The 21,713-nt window shown below is 54.6% G+C and overlaps 3 protein-coding genes across 7 annotated transcripts in view; 1 reads left to right on the forward strand and 2 right to left on the reverse strand.

The window, feature by feature from the left end:
• The window catches only part of CLN3 (CLN3 lysosomal/endosomal transmembrane protein, battenin), an 18,412-nt gene extending 10,611 nt beyond the window's left edge, over positions 1-7,801 (reverse strand). The window contains exons 1-7 of one of the 3 annotated variants that reach the window (XM_017864392.1): positions 7,736-7,801; positions 6,102-6,489; positions 4,591-4,766; positions 4,284-4,405; positions 4,052-4,130; positions 1,286-1,382; positions 539-610 (exon numbers count right to left, since the gene is read on the reverse strand). In XM_017864392.1, coding sequence (XP_017719881.1) covers positions 539-610; positions 1,286-1,329 — 116 coding nt within the window. In that variant the 5' untranslated portion in view covers positions 1,330-1,382; positions 4,052-4,130; positions 4,284-4,405; ... (1 more) ...; positions 6,102-6,489; positions 7,736-7,801. Of the gene's footprint in view, positions 1-538; positions 611-1,285; positions 1,383-4,051; positions 4,131-4,283; positions 4,406-4,590; positions 4,767-6,101; positions 6,490-7,735 lie in introns of those variants that run through there. The other 2 variants (XM_017864390.1, XM_017864391.1) reach the window with 2 other exon arrangements.
• On the forward strand, positions 6,499-11,479 carry APOBR (apolipoprotein B receptor). Its single transcript, XM_017864389.1, has 4 exons — positions 6,499-7,359; positions 7,709-10,504; positions 10,589-10,857; positions 10,944-11,479. The coding sequence occupies exons 1-4, from the start codon at positions 7,108-7,110 to the stop codon at positions 11,011-11,013; spliced, it is 3,387 nt and encodes a 1,128-aa protein (XP_017719878.1). The 5' UTR covers positions 6,499-7,107; the 3' UTR covers positions 11,014-11,479.
• A 390-nt stretch (positions 11,480-11,869) lies between these two features.
• IL27 (interleukin 27) lies at positions 11,870-21,470 on the reverse strand. 3 transcript variants are annotated; one of them, XM_017864395.1, is made up of 5 exons: positions 19,809-21,470; positions 16,865-17,037; positions 16,682-16,780; positions 15,108-15,266; positions 11,870-12,431 (listed from the first exon to the last, which is right to left on the reverse strand). In XM_017864395.1, exons 1-5 carry the CDS (start codon positions 19,837-19,839, stop codon positions 12,159-12,161), a joined length of 735 nt encoding a protein of 244 aa, XP_017719884.1. In that variant the 5' UTR covers positions 19,840-21,470; the 3' UTR covers positions 11,870-12,158. The 3 variants fall into 3 exon arrangements, with proteins under 3 accessions (XP_017719884.1, XP_017719883.1, XP_017719882.1); XM_017864394.1 differs by having other exon boundaries at positions 19,196-21,470; XM_017864393.1 differs by lacking the exon at positions 19,809-21,470 and having other exon boundaries at positions 16,865-17,230.
• Between the last annotated feature and the right edge of the window lie 243 nt (positions 21,471-21,713).

Consider the following 21,713-nt stretch of genomic DNA (forward strand, 5'->3'; position numbering starts at 1 on the left):
TTTTTTTTTTGAGACGGAGTCTTACTCTGCCACCCAGGCTGGAGTGTAGTGACTCGATCTCGGCTCACTACAACCTCCACCTCCTGGGTTCAAGTGACTCTCCTGCCTCAGCCTCCCAAGTAGCTGGGATTACAGGTGTGCACCACCACATCTGGCTAATTTTTGTATTTTTAGTACAGATAGGGTTTCACCATGTTGGCCAGGCTGATCTTGAACTCCTGGCCTCAAGTGATCTGCCCACCTCAGCCTCAGAAATTATATTAAGGTCTCGATTATTACATATACCCTTTTTTTCTCTTTTCCCTTAAGATGGGGTCTCACTATACTGCCCAGGCTGGTCTCAAACTCCTAGGCTCAGGTGATCCTCCCACCTTGGTCTCCCAAAGTGCTGGGATTACAGGTGTGAGCCAATGCGCCCAGCCCAGGTCTCAACTGTTTTAATCATGACAGGCCCAGCTGGGTAGTGAAGGGCTGGGAGTGGGGTCTCTAGACCCAGGGGCCCTGGGTCAGGAGAGGACCAGGTGAGATTAGTACGCACAGCCGTAGAGACAGAGTTGCAGTCAAATCGTGATGAACTGTTGTGGGGGATGGGCGCTGGGCCTGGGTCCACCTGATGGAAGAAAACAATGTCTTTCACCCTGGAAGCAGAAGGATAGACACACAGAGCCAGCTCCCATCCCAGCTCTGCCTTCAGTTGAAGGATGGCTTTGGGTCAGCAGTGACTGACCTCTCAGGACCTCAGCGTCTCTGCATGCACAATGAAGAGGGGTTTCCATATGAGTCTCACCCTACTAGACCACAGGCCACAGATGGCCCCGTAAATGGACTTTGTTTAGATAACACATTCAAGAGCTTTCTTTTTTTTTGAGATGGAGTCTCACTCTGTTGCCCAAGTTAGAGTGCAGTGGTGTGATCTTGGCTCATTGCAACCTCTGCCTCCTGGCTTCAAGCAATTCTTCTGCCTCAGCCTCTTGAGTAGCTCAGACTATAGGTGTGTGCCACCACACCCAGCTAGTTTTTGTATTTTTAGTAGAGTTGGAGTTTCACCATGTTGGCCAGGTTGGTCTTGAACTCCCGACTTCAAGTGATCTGCCTGCCTCAGCCTCCCAAACTGCTGGGATTATGGGTGTGAGCCACTGTGCCCAGCTAGAGACTGGAAACTTTACCCCTCCTTGTGCCATCCCTTGGCCACCCCATTCCATGAGTTTTTCAAGGGGGCCTCTGTCCCATGCCCTCATCTTCCCACAGGGACTAACCATGGTGGTGGTGGTAGAGAGTCACTTACATGGCTCTGGTTTCCCGATGTCCTCTCGTGGCTAAGGATGTCATGGGCAGCACTCAGCATCACCACATAAGAGAAGTTGTTGCAAAGGCCCAGCAGCCTGGAAGGAGGAAAGGTCTCAGCTCCCTCCTGATTCTGCAGCCATCTGTAGCCTTTGTGCCAAACCTCCCCTTACCTGTGCCCTTCAATCAGCTCCCTCTTTTTTTTTCCCTCTATCACCAGATCCCATCTTCATTCAGTGTTGGGGTCAGAAATACAGGCTTTGGTGCTTGGGCAAGATAGTGAGACCCCCGTCTCTACAAAAAATTAAAAAATTAGCCAGGTGTGGTGGCTTGAACTGTAGTCCCAGCTACTTGGGCGGCTGAGGTGGGAGGATTGCTTGAGTCCAGGAGTTAGAGGCTGCAGTGAACTGTGATCATGCCACTGCACTCCAGCCTGGGTGACAGAGCAAGACCCTGTTACAAAAATAAAAAATAAAAAGGAAGAGGCCGGGTGCGGTGGGGCTACCTTGGCCAGCACTTTGAGGGACCAAGGTAGGAGGATCACCTGAGGTTGGGAGTTCGAGACCAGCCTGACCAACATGGAGAAATCCCATCTCTACTAAAAAATACGAAATTAGCTGGGAGAAGTGGCACATGCCTGTAATCCTAGCTACTCGGGAGGCTGCGGCAGGAGAACCACTTGAACCCGAAAGGCAGAGCTTGCGGTGAGCCGAGATTGCGCCATTGCACTGCAGTCTGGGTTCAAGAGCGAGACTCCATCTCAAAAAAAAAAAAAAAGAAAAGAAAAGAAAAAAAAAAGGAAGAAATAGGGGCTTTGGGATCACAGAGTTGGATTCACTTCCAGCCTCCCAGGCCTCTCCTAGAAGATCTCCATGACCACTCTCTCCTCTGAGCTCCCACTGTGACTCAGTTCCTGGGGCACTTCTCATCCTCTGATGCACTGCAGTACAGTAAAAAAAAATAAAATAAAATAAAATCCTGGGGAAGCCGGGCGCGGTGGCTCACACCTGTAATCCCAGCACTTTGGGAGGCTGAGGCGAGTAGATCACTTGAGGCCAGGAGTTCGAGACCATCCTGGCCAACATGACAAAATCCCGTCTCTACTGGAAATACAAAAATCAGTTGGGCGTGGTGGCTCATGCCTGTAATCCCAGCTACTTCGGAGGGTGAGGCACAAGAATTGCCTGAATTGGGAGGCGGAGGTTGCAGTAAGTAAGCCAAGATCCTGCTTTTTTGAGACTCTGTCTCAAAAAAAAAAAAAAAAAAAAAATCCTGGGGCTCGAAACCAAAAGGACTGTGTTCAAGCCCCAAGTCTGCTGTTTAGTAGTCTCAGTCTACTCATGTGCAAAATAGGGATACAAATTCATCTCCTGACTATTCCCCCAGCAGAATGCTATACGGATCAAAACAAGGTAAGACCAAAGGCCTTTAGGATTCAGGAAGGGTTTTGTTTGTTTACCCTCATCTCCCAGATTTGCACTCAGTGATGGGAGGGAATCTGGGTCTGGTGCCAGAGATTTCATTAGGGGCCTTTTCACAAGACTTTGAAGTAGAACTACAATACTACTCTTCCCATTTGACTGTAGAGGAACCAGGGTCAGAGAGGTTAAGTGACTCTTCCTAACAGTACATGGGAAGCCACTTCCAACCCAATCCAGAAGTGGGTGGAGGATCCAAGTCCTCAATGTTTAGGTTAATGCTAGAAGTATTTCCGGAGGCTTGGTATTTGAATGATTTTAGAAGGTATATGGATGACCTTTTAAAAAGTTTCAGTGCGGGGCACGGTGGCTCACGCCTGTAATCCCAGCACTGTGGGAGGTGGAGGCAAGCGGATCACCTAAGGTCAGGAGTTCCACACCAGCCTGACCAGCATGGTGAAATCCTCTCTCTACTAAAAATACAAAAAATCAGCTGTGTCTGGTGATGCGTGCCTGTAATCCCAGCTATTCAGGGGGCTGAGACAGGAGAATCGCTTGAACCTGGGAGGTGGAGGTTTTTGTGAGCCGAGATCGTGCCCCTGCTCTCTAGCCTCGGTGACAGAGTGAGACTATGTCTCAAAAATAAAATCAAATTAAAAAAAGGTTCAGGCCCAGCATGGTGGCTCATGCTTGCAATCTCAGCACTTTGGAAGGTTGAGGTAGGAGGATCACTTGAGGCTACGAGTTTGAGATCAGCCCAGGTCCCATAGTGAGACCCCATCTCTATAAAAAAATTAAAAAATTAGCCAGGTGCGGTGGTGCACGCCTGTAGTCACAGCTACCTGGAGGCTGAGGTGGGAGGATCACTTGAGCCCAGGAGTTCCAGGCTACAGTCAGCTGTGATTGCATCACTGCATTCCAACCTGGGCAACAGAGCAAGACCCTGTCTCAGAAAGAAAAAGAATAAGATAAAATAAATAAAAAAAATAAAAGTTTTAGTAGTGATGCATTTATTTAAACGTTCATTAGGAAAATGCTGGTTTTCCATGTGGAGTCGTGATTTAAAGTTTTCTTTTAAAAAATATGTGCATTAAAAAACTTTAAGGCTGAATTGGTTGGAGGAAAAATGTAAATAATCCTACAGATGCTATGAGGATCTGGCGAAATCCGGAAGGTGATAAGGAGTGAAGTTTGGAAATTTTACATGCTGCCCCCGGGCAAACCAGTGGATTCGGTAAATATTTGTGGGTTCAGCTCCTTTGCGCAGCTTAACTCTTTCTTCCTCCTTTCCTCCTGTCACTTCCTTCTTCCCACGCCATTGTCACTTGCTGAACTCTCAGGCCACTCACCAGAAGCCCACCGCGTTCTTCCAATGCGCGCCCTGATGGTCCAACAGAGGGAGCCGTGGCTCCGGGACGGTCTCCTCACCTGGGAGAGCGAGAAGAGGGCATGACCCCCACCCACTCTCAGGCGCACGACGGTCCCAAGCGTGTCCTCCCGGGGCGGAGTCAGCTCTCACTCCCCTCAGGTGGGCTGCGAGCCAGAGGTGGTCGCTCCAAGAGGGTGGGCCGGATTACTCACCCTCGGAATCCGAAAGGCGCCGCCGCGAGCCCGCACAGCCTCCCATCGCATCAAGTTCGGGTCCCCCAAGGGTCCAGGGTCATAGAGTGTCCAAAGGGGGCTCCCACGGGAGGGATGACGGTCTGCGACAGGCGACAAGGATCAACGCCCGATTGCCGGTCCCAGCTCCGGCTTGTCTGGGGCACTCGCGCCCCGCAATCCATCAAGGAAGCTGGGGGCTCCATCTCGAGCGCCCTACGACCCACCACGCCCCACCCATCGTACTCTGCCCCCGCCCCGTCTACAGCAGGGACCCTGCGGCCTGTACCTTTAAGAGCAGCAGAACGTTCTGCACTATGCAGAGGCCGGCTGTCGGATCACGTGACAGCACCCGCGTGTTCCCCCATCACGTGCTCAGAGGTTTTCCCTACTTCCGGGTCCTCTCTATCTTCGCTTTGGGCCTTCTCGGCTTCGGAGCGTGAGAAAGGGAGGGGCCGGAGAACCCTGGAACCGCAGGTTTTAAACTGGAGGGGGTGGGAGCAGCAAGCGGAGCCATGACCTTAGATCAGTGGCGCTCAGGACCGAGACGGTATCCTGCCAGGACCAGTTATGGCTGTGGGAGGCTTCAGTTCCTTTCCTTCACTCACGTGCCAGAAACAAATATGGACCTGCTTACTCCTCCCTTTTTTTGTTTTGTTTTTTTTTTTTTTTTGAGGCAGGAGTGTTTCTGGTTTCGAACAAAGACGACCAGCTTCAGGTCATTCTTATCCCCATCTGTTGACTTTACAAATTGTTTTAGAGACCTAAATAAACATAACACCCATTTAAGGGGATTTCATTAATTATCTATTGACAGTATCCAAGATGTTAAGAGATCCCTATTTCCAAATTATCCTAGAACCAAAAAATGTCACAGCAGTTCAACCCCTGGTGTTACAGATGAGAAAACCAAGGTACAAATACATATATAACTATATATATGTATAATATATATATATATAAAACAAAAATTAGCCGGGCATGGTGGCGCATGCCTGTAGTCACAGGTACTTTGGAGGCTGAGGTGGGAGGATCACTTGTGCCTAGGAGGTGAAGCTACAGTGAGCTATGATCATGCCACTTGCACTCCAGCCTGGGCGACAGAGTGAGAGCCTCTCTCAAAAAAAGAAAAAGTAAAAAAGAAAAGAAGATATAAATATATGTGTGTGTGTGTGAAAAATTGGAAAATTGTTGACGATCATACAATGTTATACCTAAAGGTGACCTTAGAGACCTGTATGGTGATAAGAAATAGAGCACCACAGGGCCACTGGGTTGGCTCCAGGCTGCTGCAGGATTCCTGCCTCCATCAAAGGTGGTGCTTAGACCAGATTTCTTTCTTTCTTTCTTTCTTTTTGACAGGGTTTTGCTCTGTTGCCTAGGCTGGAGTGCAGCGGCAGGATCTTGGTTTGCTGCAACATTGACCTCCCAGGCTCAGGCAATCCTCCCACCTTAGCCTCCTGAGTAGCTGAGACAGCAGGTGCACACCACCATGCCCAGCTGATTTTTGTATTTTTTGTAGAGATGGGATTTTGCCACGTTGCCCAGGCTGGCCTCAAACTCCTGAGCTCAAGCAATCCACCTGCCTTGGCTTCCCAAAGTGCTGGGACTACAGGCGTGAGGCACCGCACCTGGCCAGACTAAATGTTTTTAAGGCCTAAGATTCCGATGCTGTGATTTCATCCAATTGCCCTAATTGGAATAGGAAAGTGGGGCTGGGGAGGGGAGAAGGAGGGTATGGGGAAGAGAAGTAGAGCAAGGTCACTTTATGTAGTTCCAAATAAGGAATCATACTCTTACCTTCCCCTAGGTGGAAAGCGGCATCCTGCATTCTCTTCTTGTCCTTGGTCTCATCTCTGCTATGGGCTGTGCCACCTCCATCTGCTCTTTCTCACCACCAGGCCTTCAGAATGCTGTTTGAAATGTGCCCTCTGGTCTGGGCGTGGTGGCTCACATCCGTCATCCCAGCACTTTGGGAGGCCAAGGTGGGCAGATCACCTGAGGTCAGGAGTTCAAGACCAGCCTGGCCAAATGGCAAAACCCTGTCTGTACTAAAGATCCAAAAATTAGCCGGGCATGGTGGCACGCACTTGTAATCCCAGCTACTCGGGAGGCTGAGGCAGGAGAATCACTTGAACCAGGGAGGCGGAGGTTGCAGTGAGCCAAGATCTCGACACTATATTCCAGCCTGGGCGACAGAGTGAGACTGTCTCAAAAAACAAAAAAAAAAAAAAGAAAAAAAGAAAAGAAAAGAAATGTGCCCCCTCTAGTGTGCCTCCCAGGTCACTCAGCTGATGGAAAATGGAATCCTACTACCGTGCAGGGCTCTAGAAATTCAGCAGCGTTTCATACATGGCATCTGCCATCAAGAAAGTCACAGGAAGGTGGGAGGAAGACACAGATAGCCACAATATAAAGTTTAGCCAAGTTCTCTTTTGCAAGGCTAATCACAGATGAGGGGATGCACCCTAGAGCCACCAATCCAGCCCCTTCCGCCTCTGGCGGAAACATTAATGACACTGAAATGTGTCAGAGCTCCCACCAGCCCCCTCTTCACTGCTACTCTTTCTTTCCAGGCAAAATAGGAACCACAAACCCCAGCTTCCTCTTGCAGAGTGGCTGTGGCTTGTAGGGGAGACGGAAATGGCTGAGGTGCACATACAAGACCTGAGTCACTTGAGCTGCTATTGCCACATGTCCCCTCACTCTCCCCCTCCCCAGTTCTAAAGTCTCCTGCTCCCACTTTGACTTTTCTGGCCTCTCCCTTACCCTTTATTTCCAAATGTGCACCTGAGTCCCCTGTGTGATGTACACCCATTTCCCGGGCTGCAGTGGGGGCTGCTATGGGCATCAGGGGCCGTGGGCAGGGCCTGGGGTGGGGACACATCAGGGAGACACAGGGGAAGAGGAAGTGCCTTCGGTCCTCGGGAAGATTGGCTTGTCTTGCTGGGTGGGGACGGTCATTATCAGCTTTCTGGACACACAGACACAGACAGACAGGATGGACTTCCTCCGGCTACACCTCCCTGGGCTACACCAGGCCTTGAGGGGGGCACTGGTGAGAGGGGCAGACAGCTGCCAGAGACTTGCACCCCATTCCCTGGGGCCTCACCTCCGGGCACCTCCCCTGGGGCCTCACCTTTCCCCTCCTCCTTCTGATCTCCTCAGACTAGAGATTGCTTTCTCAGGATCAGGCAGACTCCTGGCCTAATCTTTCTGAATTTTAGGCCCCACCTCCACCCATGCGTCCTCATACCCCTAATCGATGCCCTTTCTGGCTCCTTCTGCAAATCCTCTTCTCTCAGATCTCAGTACCCTGTTCCTTAACCTGGGCTCCTCCAGCCAGGACCCCCAGGGAAAGGACTGGGACTCCCCTTAATGCCTCTCTCCTCCCTCTTTTTTCCTAGGATTCCCTTGGCACCTTTGTCTCCTACCTCTTGGGAGATGCAGTCCCCACTGTAGAGCGGGAGGCACAGGAGGCTGAAGAACTGGGGGCGGTGGCCGTGGGAAGGACGGGGAAGATTGTAGAGGAGGAAGCCCAGGAGGCCCTGGAGGGCCTTAGAGGCAGCCAAAACAAGGGGGCTGGAGGGCTGAGAGGGCCTGGAGAGGACAGAAGACCTGAAGCGGGGAGCTCAGCTGTGGAACAGACCTGGGGCTCGGGAGATGGCAGCTCCCATGGGTCCCAAGCAGAGAGGCAGGACAGTGGGGCTGGTGAGACAGCCAAGGCTGCCAGGTGCCAGGAGCCAAGTGCCCCCTTGGAGGCCAGAAAGAAATCCAAGGCAGGGTCTGGGGCTTGCCAAGAGAGGAGTGGCCAAGCCCAGGAGAGGCAGGAGCCCGACGAGCAGGAAGTGAACAGAGAGGAGAGGCTGAGAATCTGGGAACAGGAGGAGGAGGAGGAAGAGGTCAGGGCAAGAGAGCCAGGGATGGCCAGAGGGGCGGAGTCAGAGTGGACCTGGCACAGAGAGCCAGAGGGGAAGGCTGGTGCTGGCGGGCCAAAGGCGGCAGGGGACAACTGGGAGACGGAGCAGGGGGTCAGGAAGGCAGATGCAGGGGAAACTGAGGAGCCTGGGGCCGAAGGGGCTGGGAAAGGAGAAGAGGTGGTGGTGGTAGAGAAGGCCTGTGAAAGCACTAGGGCATGGGGGACGCGGGGCCCAGGGGCAGCGCCTGAGGACTGGGGAATCTTAGGCAGAGAGGAGGCCAGAACAACCCCAGGCAGGGAAGAGGCCAGGACAATTTTAGATGGGGAGGAAGCCAGGACAATCTCAGGTGAGGAGGAGGCCGAGACAGCCTCAGGCAGGGAGGAGGCTGGGACAGCCCCGGCCAGGGAGGAGGAGGCCGGGACAGCCTCAGGAGGGGATGAGGCTTGGACAACCTCAGGCAAAGAGGAGGCTGACCTCCCGGGAGTCAGACAGACAGAATATGGAGCAGTCCCAGGAGAAAGGCTCCTAGAGGCTACTGGAAAAGTCTGGGTCCTAGAGGAGGAGGGGGATGAGGAGAGAGAGGCTGAGGTGAGCCCTTTCCCCAAACAGGTCCAGGTCTTGGGCACTGAGAGAACAGAAGAGGCTGCTGAGAGCCAGACAGCAGGGAGGGAGGCTGTGGGAGGCCAGGAGGCAGGGGAGAGTCTTGAGGGTCAGGTGGACCTGTGTGGGAAGGAGGCTGAGATGAGGTGGGACTTGGAGATCAGGGCTGACCGGGCCAGGCTGGAGGAGCTGGTACAGGCAGAGGAGGCCCAGGAGGAGAGAGGGAGCGGCAGGGATCCAGTGGCTGAGCTGCCCTCAGATGGAGAGGCTGAAGGCGCTGCCGACTTGGAGGTGACTTCAGAGGCCAGGCCTAAGGAGGAGCTCACAGGGGAGGAGAGCGAGGCAGCCCAGACTAGCTGCGGCCCACGGGGGGTGGAATGGGGTGGCCTCACACACAGGGTCACCAAAGGCCAGGGACCTGAGCAGATGGGAGGCGCCCAGGCCCCAAGTAAGCAACCCGAGGAAAGGGAGGCAGGTGAGGTGGAGCTCCAGGGAGTTCTGGCCTGGAGCAAAGAGGAGCAGGAGAGGAGCCTGGAGGCAGGTCCCAGGCACACGGAGTCTGTAAAGCCAGAGGCCTCCAAGGCCTTCCCAGGAGCATGGGAAAACTGCACGAGAAGGGACATGGAGAGAGGAAATACCCAGGAGGATGCGGCCGATGGCGAGCAGTGGGAGGAGGAGGCTGTGGGAGGCCAGACCCCGGTGGCTGAGGCTGAAGGAGACCGAGAGTCTGAACTATCAGAAGTCCCAGAAGCAGGCGGGGAGGGGCTGCTGACAACCCAGGACACGGGATGTGGAATTGAGGAGGGAGAGGCATCTGTCTCAGAGAACCAGGATCTGGATGGAAGCACGGGAACAGACGCAGGGCCTGGGCTGTCACTGGGAGAGGCCTATGCCAGAGAAACCAAGGATGGGGAGGCGGAGGCTGACAGAACACCCAGGAGAGGCTGGAGGCTGCAGGCGGTGGCTGTGGGCCTCCAGGACCCTGAGGATGCACAGACTGGCACTGTAGCTGCTGAGGTTATGGGGGGTGAGGTGGACCCAGACGTCAGCGCTGCTGGTGCTAGTGAAGCTTTGGAAGGGGCGCTTGGGCAAGGCTGGGACTTGAAAGAAAGGGAAGAGACAGCAGCAGGAGAGCATGCAGGTGGGCAGGAATTTGGCCTGGAGGGCTCAGCAGAGGAAGAGGTGGCTGGCAGAGGTGGCCAAGCAGAGGCTTTTGAGGCCAGGGAGGGAGGACCTGGGGGAGGGCGGGTAGAGGCAGAGGAATCTGTAGGTGCAGAGGACAGCTGTGGGCTGGATCGCGTGGGCTCCCAGACAGCGAGGGCAGATGGGATGGGAGCCATGGTGGAGGCTGCAGGGCTTCTAGAAGAGTGGATGCTGTTGGAAGAAAAGGCTGTCGGATGGCAGGAGAGAGAACAGAGGGAAGACAGTGAGGGGCGGCGTGGGGACCACCACCCTGAGGGAGAGGCACCAAGGCTCCTTGATGCAGAGGGTCTCATGGTGACTGGGGGCTGGAGGGCAGAGGCCAAGGAGACTGAGCCAGAAAGCCTGGAAGACGTCAGGGGCCAGGAGGAGTGGCCAACACACCAGACCCCTACAGAAGCTGCACCAGGGTCAGTCGGGGAAGCCGAGACAGCTGAGGCCACAGGCAGTGCCAGAGGAGGTGCTGCCAGCAGCTGGAGTGAGGTGAGGGCTCTTAGTGGGGGCTGGGGGGGAATGAGTGGAATCCTGAAGCCGGTCCCATGGTCCTCTGTGCTCCCTTTCCTGCAGGCCCCGCTCCCTGGGTCCCTCCTAGATGTCTCTGTCCCAAGGAGCCGCGTGCACCTCTCGAGAAGCTCCTCACAACGTCGCTCCCGGCCCTCTTTTCGTCGGACTCCAGTCCTGGAGCAGCAGGAGGAGCCCCCAGCCCCCAATCCTCCTGAGGAGGAACTATCGGCCCCTGAGCAGAGACCCCTCCAGCCGGAGGACCCCCCAGAGCCAAGCCCTCTGAGGCATGATGGGACCCCGGTGCCAGCCAGGAGAAGGCCCCTGGGACATGGGTAGGCACAGGGCAACTCGGTTGGGGTGGGGAAGAGACCGTGGGCACCTGGGAACCCGTTCTCATGGGCCTGACTTCCGCCTTCAGGTTTGACCTCATGCACCCTGGCATGATGCAGGAGCTGCAAGCCCGTCTGGGCCGGCCTAAGCCCCAGTGACTGAAACCTGGCGCTCTGGGAGCCAGGCCCTGAGTGGGGGCCAGAAGGCTTGCTCCGACGCCGCTGAGCCCTGCTCCCTCTGCCACCGTGGACACATCCTCTCCACCCTCTGGGCCCCAGTGTCTTGATGTATCATTCATGGAGCAGGCAAAACCAGACGTCTGGGAAGACCTTGACTTAAGGAGTCTGATTCTCCAACACAGGCTGGTGTACCACCTACTCCACTGAGACCACTTCTCAGGGTGCCTGCCCTGGTTCCTCTCCAGCCTGAGTCAGCTATCTGGACTGCACGGAGGCTGGGCACGGGGGCTCATGCCTGTCACCCCAGAGCTTTGGGAGGCCAAGGTGGGAGGAGCGCTTGAGACCAGGAGTTCGAGACCAGCCTGGGCAACATAGCAAGACCCCCATCTTTTAAAAGCAAAATAAAAAAATAAAGACTGCAAGGAAGACTGAGAGGGAACAACGACCATTCTCCTTACAGGCCTCCCTCTCTGACTTCCGCTTCCCAGCCCAACTCCCTGCACCAAGACCCTCAGAACTAAGCAGGGGTAACACAAACCTCTGGAGTCGCATCCAGGTCAAAGGAAGGTGGTTAGGAGGACTTAAGGAGCACTGCTCAGAATCAAAGACGAGCTGTCTTGAGCTTCCAAAACGGTAGCTCGGCCTCAGGATGCCACTGTTTACTATGGCAACTGCCTGGCTGAGCAGGACATAGTAGGGGAAGATGGGCCAGGGACCCCAAAAATGTAGGAGCAGAGAGGGGTTCAGGATGGCTAGAGGTTGCTGACTCCGTTCCAGGCTGCCCTGCCCTCTGGGTGTCAGCAGCCCTTCCCTGAAGATAAGCGGAGGCCAGGGGTGGATGAGAGTGCTTTATTGGGCACCCAGCACAGGGGCTCAGCCTGAGGAGGACCAGCAGGCTCCGAAACAATAAATAAACCATCATCTCTCTAAAAATAAATAAATATCCAAGAAATAAATAGCTGGCAAGGACCAGAGGGGCTTTCAATTACTGGGTAGGGCCTGGGGCAGGGGGCTGGAAGAGCCCTCCCTTGTCCAACGCTGATGATGCAGAGGCTGCCCTGATGCCAAGACTCCAGTCCTAAAGTACTAAAGGGTGAGGGGCAGGGGGCTAAGAAGCCACCCAATCAGGGCTGGGGGCCCAGTGTTGGGAACCCCAAGGGCCAGACTGAGTGCCCGGCCTTGGACAGCAGCAGCAAGTCCCGCACGGCCCGAGATAAGATGAGCTCCAAGGAGTGCAGCAGGCGGTACGTGGAGAGGAGTTGGGGCCAGGACACCTGGGCCGGCCCCTGTGAGGCACTGCCCAGTGCCCCTGGGAGCAGCCCCTTCCTCTCCTCCTCCTCCTCCTCTTCCTCCTCCTCCTCCTCCTCCTCCGTGAGGTGGAATCCTGCAGCTAGCACCTGTGAGGAGAGGCCATGGGTTAGGGAGGGGCCAGGCCGAGAACCTGAGCGAATCCTCATTCCCTATATTTGCCCAGCGGCTCCTAATGACATCAGTGACCACAAGGTCATGATTTCCCCGGACATTCCCTACTTGATTTTCCATGATGTCACCCGCTAACGCATCTCACCTCATCTTTCAGTTCGAGAAAATGGAAGTCAAGGAGCAAGAGGATGCTCACAGAGCTAGATCACCCCAAGGACTGCCCCGAGGGGTGGGTTCAGGAAGTTTCTGCTGTTAAGGTTGCTCTTGGGTTGGGTCAGCAACAGGCAGAGAGTGACACAGTTCAGATTTCCTGCTGCTTGCCCTTCCTTTCTCTCTCTCTCTCTCTCTCTCTCTCTGTCTTCCTTTCTTGGAGTCCCGCTCTGTTGCCCAGGCTGGAATGCAGTGGGGCGATCACGGCTCACTGCAACCTCTGTCTCCTCAGTTTAAGCAATTCTTTCCTACCTCAGCCTCCCGAGTCATTGGGATTACAGGTGCCCACCACCACGCCTGGCTAATTTTTGTATTTTTAGTAGAGATGGGGTTTTACCCTGTTGGCCAGGCTGGTCTTAAGCTCCTGACCTCAAATAATCCACCTGCCTTGGCCTCCCAAAGTGCTGGGATTCCAGGCGTGAGCCACCACGCCCGGCTCTGCTGCTTGCATTTTCTATTCTCATTTCATTAAGTGTAAAATTCTGATTTCCCTTTGAAAGGTTCTGGAAGATCTGGGTGACATCAGAGAATCACAGGGAGAAGGGAAACAGGAGGCAGATGCTGTGCTGGGCGCTCAGGACAAACCCCGAGTGACTTCACAGCCCAGTGGCCTCCTGTTCAAGGTGGAGCCCCAGGAGAATGCCAAGATTGAGGGGCGGCACCAGGGCCTGGTGTGGCTGCACGCGCCCGCGCACACACACGCACACACTCACACACATACTCATTCTCACAACGCAGTCACAGTCATTCCCATACAGTCACATTCAAACAAAACACATTCATGGCTGGGCACAGTGGCTCACGCCTGTAATCCCAGCACTTTGGGAGGCCGAGGCGGGCAGAGCACGAAGTCAGGAGTTCGAGACCAGCCTGGCCAACATGGTAAAACTAAAAATACAAAAAAATTAGCCAGGCGTGGTGGTGCATGCCTGTAATCCTAGCCACTTAGGAGGCTGAGGCAGGAGAATTGCTTGAACCAGGGAGTTAGAAGTTACAGTGAGCTGAGCATGCCACTGCACTCCAGCCTGGGCGACAGAGTGAGACTCAGTCTCAGAAAAAAAAAAATTCATTCACGTACCCACACAGTCACACTCACACTCATCCTCACACACTGACACACCTATACCCAAACTCTCACCCACACACCTCACTTTAACACAACACTCACATTTACACACCTACCCACACACTCACACACTCTCACACTCACAGACCCACACACTCACACACTCTTACACTCACAGACCCACACACACACTCTCACACTCACAGACCCACACACTCACACACTCTTACACTCATGGACCCACACACACAGTCATGCTCACACTCATACAGACCCCCCACACACACACTCACAGTCACACCCACACACTTTCACACTCACAGACCCACACACACACTCTTACACTCACAGACCCACACACTCACACACTCACAGACTCACACACACACTCTCACACTCATGGACCCACACACACAGTCACGCTCACACAGACTCACACACACACTCTCACACTCATGGACCCACACACACAGTCACGCTCACACTCATACAGACCCCCACACACACAGTCACACCCACACACTCTCACACTTCACGAACCACACACTCCACAACACTCATCACACCCACTCACATACAGACCCACATACACACAACACACTCATTACAGACCCACACACACCACAGTCATGCTGACACTCATACAGACCCACACACAGTCCTACACCATGCCACACTCCACAGACCCACACACTCACAGTCATGGACCCACACAACACAAGTCACGCCCACACACTCACACTCACGACACACACAGTCACACACACACTAATGGACACATACGCCAGTCACAGGTACATTCATACAGACCCAACACACACTCACACCCCATATACTTCTCACAGTCACATACACTCACACAGACCACACACTCACACTCATGGACCCACACACACACAGTCATGCTCATCATACAGACCCACACACAGTCACACCCACTCTTACACTCACAGACACACACACACTCATGGACCCACACACTCACAGTCATGCTCACACTCATACAGACCCCCACACACAGTCACACCCACACACTCTCACACTCACAGACCCACACACACTCTCACAGTCACACACACGGACCCACACACACACAGTCATGCTCACACTCATACAGACCCACACACACTCACTGTCACACCCACATTCTCACAGTCACACACACACTCTCACACTCACCCACACACTCACACTCTTACCAGTCACACTCTCACACTCTTGGACCCACACTGTCACACTCACACTCTCACACTCGTGGACCCACACACTCACAGTTATGCTCACTCTGTCACACTCACACACACTCAGAGCATGGGATCACTGGATGAGCCAGCAAGTCTTCTTTCCCACGTGGTCTGGGGTGGCCAGGCTTTACCTGGAAGCGCAGGTGCCGCTGCAGATCGCGGAGGTCCAGCCTCATGGCCCACAGCTGCATCCTCTCCGTGTTGGTCCAGCGGCCCTGGGTCCCCAGCCCTCCCAGCAGGGCACGGAAGGGCTGAAGCGTGGTGGAGAGGAAGCAGAGACGCTCCAGGTCCTGAAGGGAAGGCAGATGGTCAGGAAAGGCTCACAGGCCAAGGATGGCCATGTCACACCCACCCCCTCCCTATCCGGGTCTCCTTCCCATTCCACACTCCAGCCTCCGGTCTATCCCCATAGCTCTTCCCCACCTCAGCCCAGCTCCGTCCCCATTCCTTCCATCTCCACTGTCTGGGACGTTTGCCCCATCTCCTTTTCCAGCCTCCCTTTCACTCCCATGCCCATGATCTTCTCTAACCCACCCCTCTCAGTCCCTGAAGCACTCTCCTTCTGCAGCCCTGTTCCCTTCTCTCCTTCACCACCCCATCATACCTCCTGCCTATGCATTTCCATCCCATCTTCGGCCCCATTCCCATGCCTAACCCCAACTCCATCCTTCCTCCATGTGCCCAGACTCACTCTTTCAATTTTTCCATCCCATCTCCAACCTCATTCCCAACCCCATCCATTCCATTCCCCACCAGCAACTCCCATCCCTTCTCCATCCCCTGCTTAATGTTCACCCTCATCTCCAACTTCTCGTCTCCAGCTATCCGCATTCTCACCCCCAGTGCCACCTCCACCCACCCTCCATGCTGCTGTGATCTCTCTCCAGTCTCATGCCAGTCCCATGCCTGCCGCGTTCCACGCCCAGCTCCACTCTTACCTCTTCCCAACCCCACTTCCTTATTCCGGCTTCATCTTTATTGTTTGTTTGTTTGTTTTGAGATGGAGTCTTGCTCTGTTGCCCAGGCTGGAGTGCAGTGGCGCGATCTCATCTCACTGCAACCTCTGCCTCCTGGGTTCAAGCAATTCTCCTGCTTCAGCCTCCTGAGTAGCTGGGATTTCAGGCACACACCACCATACCCGGCTAATTTGGTATTTTTAGTAGAGACAGGGTTTCTCCATGTTGGTCAGGCTGGTCTTGAACTCCTGATCTCAGGTGATCCGCCCTTCTCGGCCTCCCAAAGTGCTGGGATTACAGGCATGAAGCACCACGCCTGGCAGTTTATTTATTTTTCTGAGACAGGGTCTCCCTCTGTCCTCCATCCTGGAGTCCAGGATTATAACTCACTGCAGCCTCCAACTCCTGAGCCCAAGCAATCCTCCCATGTCAGCCTCCTGAGTAGCTGGGACCAAAGGTGTGTACCACCATACCTGGCTAACTCTTAAATTCTTTTGTAGAGACGAAGTCTCTCTATGTTGCCCAGGCTAGTCTTGAACTCCTGGCCTCATGCAGTCCTTCCACCTTGGCCTCTCACAGTGCTGGGTTTATAGGTGTAAATCACCGTGCCTGTCTTTCATCTTTATGTCCAATGACATATTCAACATCATCCAGGTTCTATCCCCAGTGCATCTCCAGCTCAATCTCCATCCAGTCTCATCACAAGTCTATCACAAGCTTCCCGCCCCACTCCACCAGCCCTCACTCACAGAGAGGCGGCGCCAGGCCTGGAAGGTCAGGGAAACATCAGGGAGCTGCTCTCCCAGGGGCAGGAGGTCCAGGTTCACTCCTGGCAGGTGAGATTCCGCCTGGGGGGCAAGGTCTGTTAGTGGGGGCCAGAAGGGATTGGGGGTCTGCCTGTCCCCAGCACCAGCTGCATTGCGGGGACTTACAAAGCGGTGGGCCTGGCCCCGAACCTCGGAGAGCAGCTTCCTGGCGAGATGCAGGCTGACCGTGAACTCCCTCTGCAGCTTCTGCACGCTCAGCTGGGGCCTCCCTGGGGGCCTTGGGAATCCCCAGACACCAGCTTGAACCAGGAGCAAGGGAAGCAGCAACAGGCTGAGCCCTGGAGAGATGGGGAGAGGGTGGGCGAGACAGGGAGACAGCTTGAGAACTCGGGAGAAGGAAGGGAACATGCCTTTTCTGAGCCTGTGCTAGCTGTGAGCATAGTGCAGGCACTGTCACCATCATCATTCCTCTGCCTCCTCAAAACCACAGTGGAGGCCAGGTGCGGTGACTCATGCCTGTAATCCCAACAATTTGGGAGGCCGAGGCGGGCGGATCACCTGAGGCCAGGGGTTCAAGACCAGCCTGGCCAACATGGCAAAACCCTGTCTCTACTAAATATACAAAAATTAGTCAGGCGTGGTGGTGCATGCCTGTAATCCCAGCTACTCAGGAGGTTGAGGCAGGAGAATCGCTTGAACCCGGGAAGCAGAGGCTACAGTGAGCTGATATAACACAACTGCACTCCAGCCTGGGCGACAGAGCCAGACTCCGTCTCAAAAAAACAAACCAAAACAAAACAAAACCAAACCCCATGATGCAGCCAGCATGGTCCCCATATGGCATCTCTGTATGGAGTGCCCACTTTTGCAAAAAGACCAGAAGCCTGATCCTGTTTTTTTTTTTTTTTCTTTTGAAACAGAGTTGTTCTATCACCCAGGCTGGAGTATAGTGATTTGATCACAGCTCACTGCAGCCTTGAACTCCTGGGCTCAAGTGATCCTTTCATCTCAGCTTCCTGAGCAACTGGGACCAAAGGGACACACCACTGTGCCTAACTGTTCCTATTTTTTGTAGAGACAGGGTCTCACTACATTGCCCAGGCTGGTCTTGAACTCCTGGCCTCAAGAGATCCTCCCGCCTCAGCCTCCCAAACTGCTGGGATCACAGGCATGAGTCACTGTGCCAGGACAGAGGCTGGATTTTGACCCCCATAAACTCCCTTGGCCAAATGCTTTTTTCAGTGAGCAACCTGCACAACCACATGTGGCAGCCTCAGTGCTATTGTTCTCCCTATTTTGCAGATGAGGCTCAGTGAGGTTGACTTGCCCAAGATCAAATAGCCAGAAGGTGGGAAGCCAGGACTGGATTCCAGATTTTTCCAAATGCAAGGCCCATGGGTTTTCCCCAGAGAATGCAGAGGGAGGCAGCCACCTGCCCCAGGAGTGGGCACACCATGTTCTGCCAAGGATTCTTTGGGCTCAGTCAAGCGGCTCTAATGGCTTGAACTGGCCATGAGGTCCCCAGGGATGGGCTAGCAATGCCAGAGGCTCTATCCCAGGGAATCAAAAGGACAGGTTGGTCCAGTTTCCATCACGGCAGGTGGATCCTGGCAGGGTAACCTGCCTGGGGCGAATCCACATGGGGGGGGTTTTTTTTTTTTTTTTTTTTTGTAAGACAGAGTCTCACATTGTCACCTAGGCTGGAGTGCAGTGGTGCGATCTTGGCTCACTGCAACCTTCATCTCCTGGGTTCAAGCAATTCTCCTGCCTCAGCCTCCTGAGTAGCTGGAATTACAGCCATGCGCCACCACGCCGGGCTGATTTTTATTATTTTTAGTAGAGAGGGGTTTTGCCATGTTGGCCAGACTGGTCTCCAACTTCTGACCTCAGGTGATCCACCTGCCTTGGCCTCCCAAAGTGCTGGAATTACAGACATCAGCCACTGTGCCCAGCCCAGAATGGCTGATTCCGAGTGTGCTTCCTGACCTGTGTTTTCCTGGAAAGAGGGGCAGCGGATGGGCGCTCTAGGAAGAGGGTAGCATTCATCAATTTCCCCCTCAGGGAGAGGAAATCTAGCAAGCACAAGAGTTACACAATTCTCCTCGAAACACAAACCAAAACTGGCCCGAAGTCCATCCTGCTCTCCCTACTCTCCCTGCCTCTTCCCTGTCCTCTCTCAATCTGTAATCCCTGAGCTCTGCTCTTCGAAATGTCCCGATAAAGGTGAAGGGGAGCTTTTAGGGACATCTGCCTCCCTCATGGACTTCTAGATGTGGTGGGCATTGCCTAACCTAAGATCTCTGGCATTCAGACTCCCTGGCTTGGGGGCCACTCGGACCCTCTGACATCCTGGAGACTTACGGCAGAGTGGGGTTCTTCCTAGCTCAATGTTGGGGACAGGGTGGGTGCCCCCAGGCCCTGGTGGATCAAGCCCAACCATAAGTGAGCTGTGCCATCTCCGACCTGAGCTCTGGAGCCCCCAGACCCCCTCCTTACCCTTTGCAGCCGATCCTGGGTCATTGGCTCTGGCCTTTGAAGGTTCTGTCTCCATCGTCCAGCCTTTGGTCCCTACCTGCCCTATGTAGCATGTTACCTTCTCCTCTGCCTACTGCTTTGGTTCTAGCCCCTGAGTTCTGCAGCCACCAGCCGCAGATTGGACCTCCTTCTAACGTCAAACTAAAGACCTTTGACCCAGTGAGGCTGCTGACATCTTGGTCCCAGCGCCCCACTTGTGCCAGCACTTGTTCTGTTCTTCCTTCAGCCAGCCTCATTCTCAGTCTTAGCCAAGCTGTTTGGCTTCTGCTTATTCACTCCAAACTCTTCATTTATCTGCCTAGACCTGGTCCTTGTCAAATTGCTGGTCCCACCCTCCCCATTCCTGCTAGCCAAGGCTTCCTTCCCATCCTCTGCCCAGCCCTGGGTCAAAACACCACCCCACTGCCCCAAGCCCCCACCCAGTCACGCCAGCCTCCCTTCCCATCCAGCAGCCAGCCAAATCCTCAGTCTTGGCCAAGTTGCTGCTCTCAGCTCTCGACCCCATGCACCAGCCAAGCTCATCCATCCTCTGCCCAAACTCAACCAAGCCCCCCATCCCTGTCTTCAAACTCACGCCAGCCAAGGTTGCCTGCCGTCTGGCCCATGGCGGGGCCCGGCCTCTTTGGTCAGCCATCTCCTGGGTAGGGGGGGTCTTATACTGGGGGCTGTGCCCGGTTTCACTTTCCGTCCTGCTTGTACTTTCAGCTTTGTGTTCACTCACTCTTCCCTCTCGCCACCCCTTGCTAAAATGGGGAAATGTAATTTCCCTTCCCGGAGGGGGTGGGAGGTATGATGGGGGGTGACGGGAAGCTGGAGTTTCAGGACACCCAAGCTCCAGACCCACTGCTAAGCTCCCATGGCCAGCTCTGCCCTCAGTGCCCCATGCTTGGGTGAGCCATCCAGCCCTATTCACTGGTTGATCCCAGAGTCCCAAATCCCCTCCTGATTCTTGGCTCTGCCACCACCATCCTAGGGCCTACTGTCCTTCCAAAGATGCATGGCCAGGTAAGGGGATTGCCCACCCGAGGGGACTCGGGGTTTTGAGTCATCTGACTCCCTTATGGTTTACCAGATGGCTGAGGGAGGTGGCGCAAAGAGAGTCAGTGCTTAATGGGTGGCTGGGATGCACCCTTGCTTGGGGCCAGGCAGAGGCTCAGTGTGATGGTGGGATTGGAGCTCAGTTTGTAACTAGGATCAGGGCTGGATAAAATTAGGTCCGAGGCCATATCTGGGACCAGGGTTAGGGCTTTTTCCAGGGTCAAGGGCTCTGTCTCCATCTTTAACCAGAGTCAGATATAGGATTTGAGTTCAGTCTATAATCAGGATCAGGGACTCAGTGTACAGCTGAACTCACGGCCTAGTCCCGGGCCAATGTCCTGGCTGTGTCTGTGTTTAGGGTCACAGCTATCGGTGACCTGGAGCTTTGCTTGTGGCCTGTAGGGTTGGGTCTAGAGCTTGGTCTTTGGCCAAGGTGCTGACTGGGACTGGGACTCAGTAGGGGGTCCAGGCCTGGGCTGGGATGAGAGCTCAGTCAATAACCAGGATCGGGGCTCAGCCTGTGGCCAGGCTCAGGTTGAGTGAGGTCAGGATCAGCGCTCAGCCAGGCCCAAGAATAATCTTGGTGTTTCTGCTCTGTAGAGGCCATGGTCAGGGCTGGGCCGCATGGACCACAGATCTCCCTTCCAGCACAGCCCCACCCTCAGCCCCGCCCTGGATTTCCCATCTTCAGGGAGAGGATGGGGTTTCTTGGTCTTCCCCTAGAACAACTGCTGCCACTTTCTTTTTAGGACCTGTGGGGTTTCCCTGCCGGGTCCCTGGTGTGAGATAGAAACCAGGGGGGGCTTCCCCTTCCTGCTGTCTGCCTCCTTGGCCTGCCTGGGCACTGCCCACCAGGCCACGTGGGAACAAGTGCGCCAGGGAAATACCAACATCTGCTGAGGGAGCAGCCCCACAGGCCACTGGAGACGGACAGGGAACTGGGGCTGTAGTCCAGACAGGTTTCCCCTGCAGCACCCCCCAGTGGTGGCAGCTCACTCCCCGGCAGCCCATGCAGCTGGGGCTCCCCACAGCGGGTCCTAGAGGCATGCCACCTGCTCACCCCCTTGACCACATGGGGCCTCCCTTTGGCTGTCTCCATGGTCCCTCCCAATCTCTACTGTCACCCAGGAAGTTGAACCCTGGCTGGGCGACTTGGCTCTCACCTGTAATCTCAGCACTTTGGGAAACTGAGGTGAGAGGATCCCTTGAGGCCAAGAGTTCCAGACCAGCCTGGCCAAAAGAGCAAGACCCCATCTCTATTAAAAACAAAATAAAATAAGGCCAGGAAAGGTGGCTCACGCCTGTAATCCCAGCACTTTGGGAGGCCAAGGTGGGCTGATCACGTGAGGTCAGGAGTCTGAGACCAGCCTGGCCAACATGGTGAAACCCTGTCTCTACTAAAAATGCAAAAACTAACCAGACATAGTGGTGGGTGCCTGTA

This window comes from Rhinopithecus bieti, unplaced genomic scaffold (assembly GCF_001698545.2).
Source record: "Rhinopithecus bieti isolate Rb0 unplaced genomic scaffold, ASM169854v2 scaffold_76167, whole genome shotgun sequence".
Lineage (NCBI taxonomy): Eukaryota > Metazoa > Chordata > Mammalia > Primates > Cercopithecidae > Rhinopithecus > Rhinopithecus bieti.

Bases quoted from the DNA above. Each gene is read 5' to 3' on its own strand.
- IL27 (XM_017864393.1), bottom strand. From the start codon at position 17,107: ATGTTCCCTTCCTTCTCCCGAGTTCTCAAGCTGTCTCCCTGTCTCGCC. The intron at 15,267-16,681 runs GTGAGTGAGGGC...CCTTCCCTTCAG, and splicing joins AGGCCTGGCGCCGCCTCTCT to GACCTGGAGCGTCTCTGCTT. The intron at 12,432-15,107 runs GTAAAGCCTGGC...CTCTCCTCACAG, and splicing joins AGCGGCACCTGCGCTTCCAG to GTGCTAGCTGCAGGATTCCA.
- APOBR (XM_017864389.1), top strand. From the start codon at position 7,108: ATGTACACCCATTTCCCGGGCTGCAGTGGGGGCTGCTATGGGCATCAG. The intron at 10,505-10,588 runs GTGAGGGCTCTT...CCTTTCCTGCAG, and splicing joins CTGCCAGCAGCTGGAGTGAG to GCCCCGCTCCCTGGGTCCCT. The intron at 10,858-10,943 runs GTAGGCACAGGG...TTCCGCCTTCAG, and splicing joins AGAAGGCCCCTGGGACATGG to GTTTGACCTCATGCACCCTG.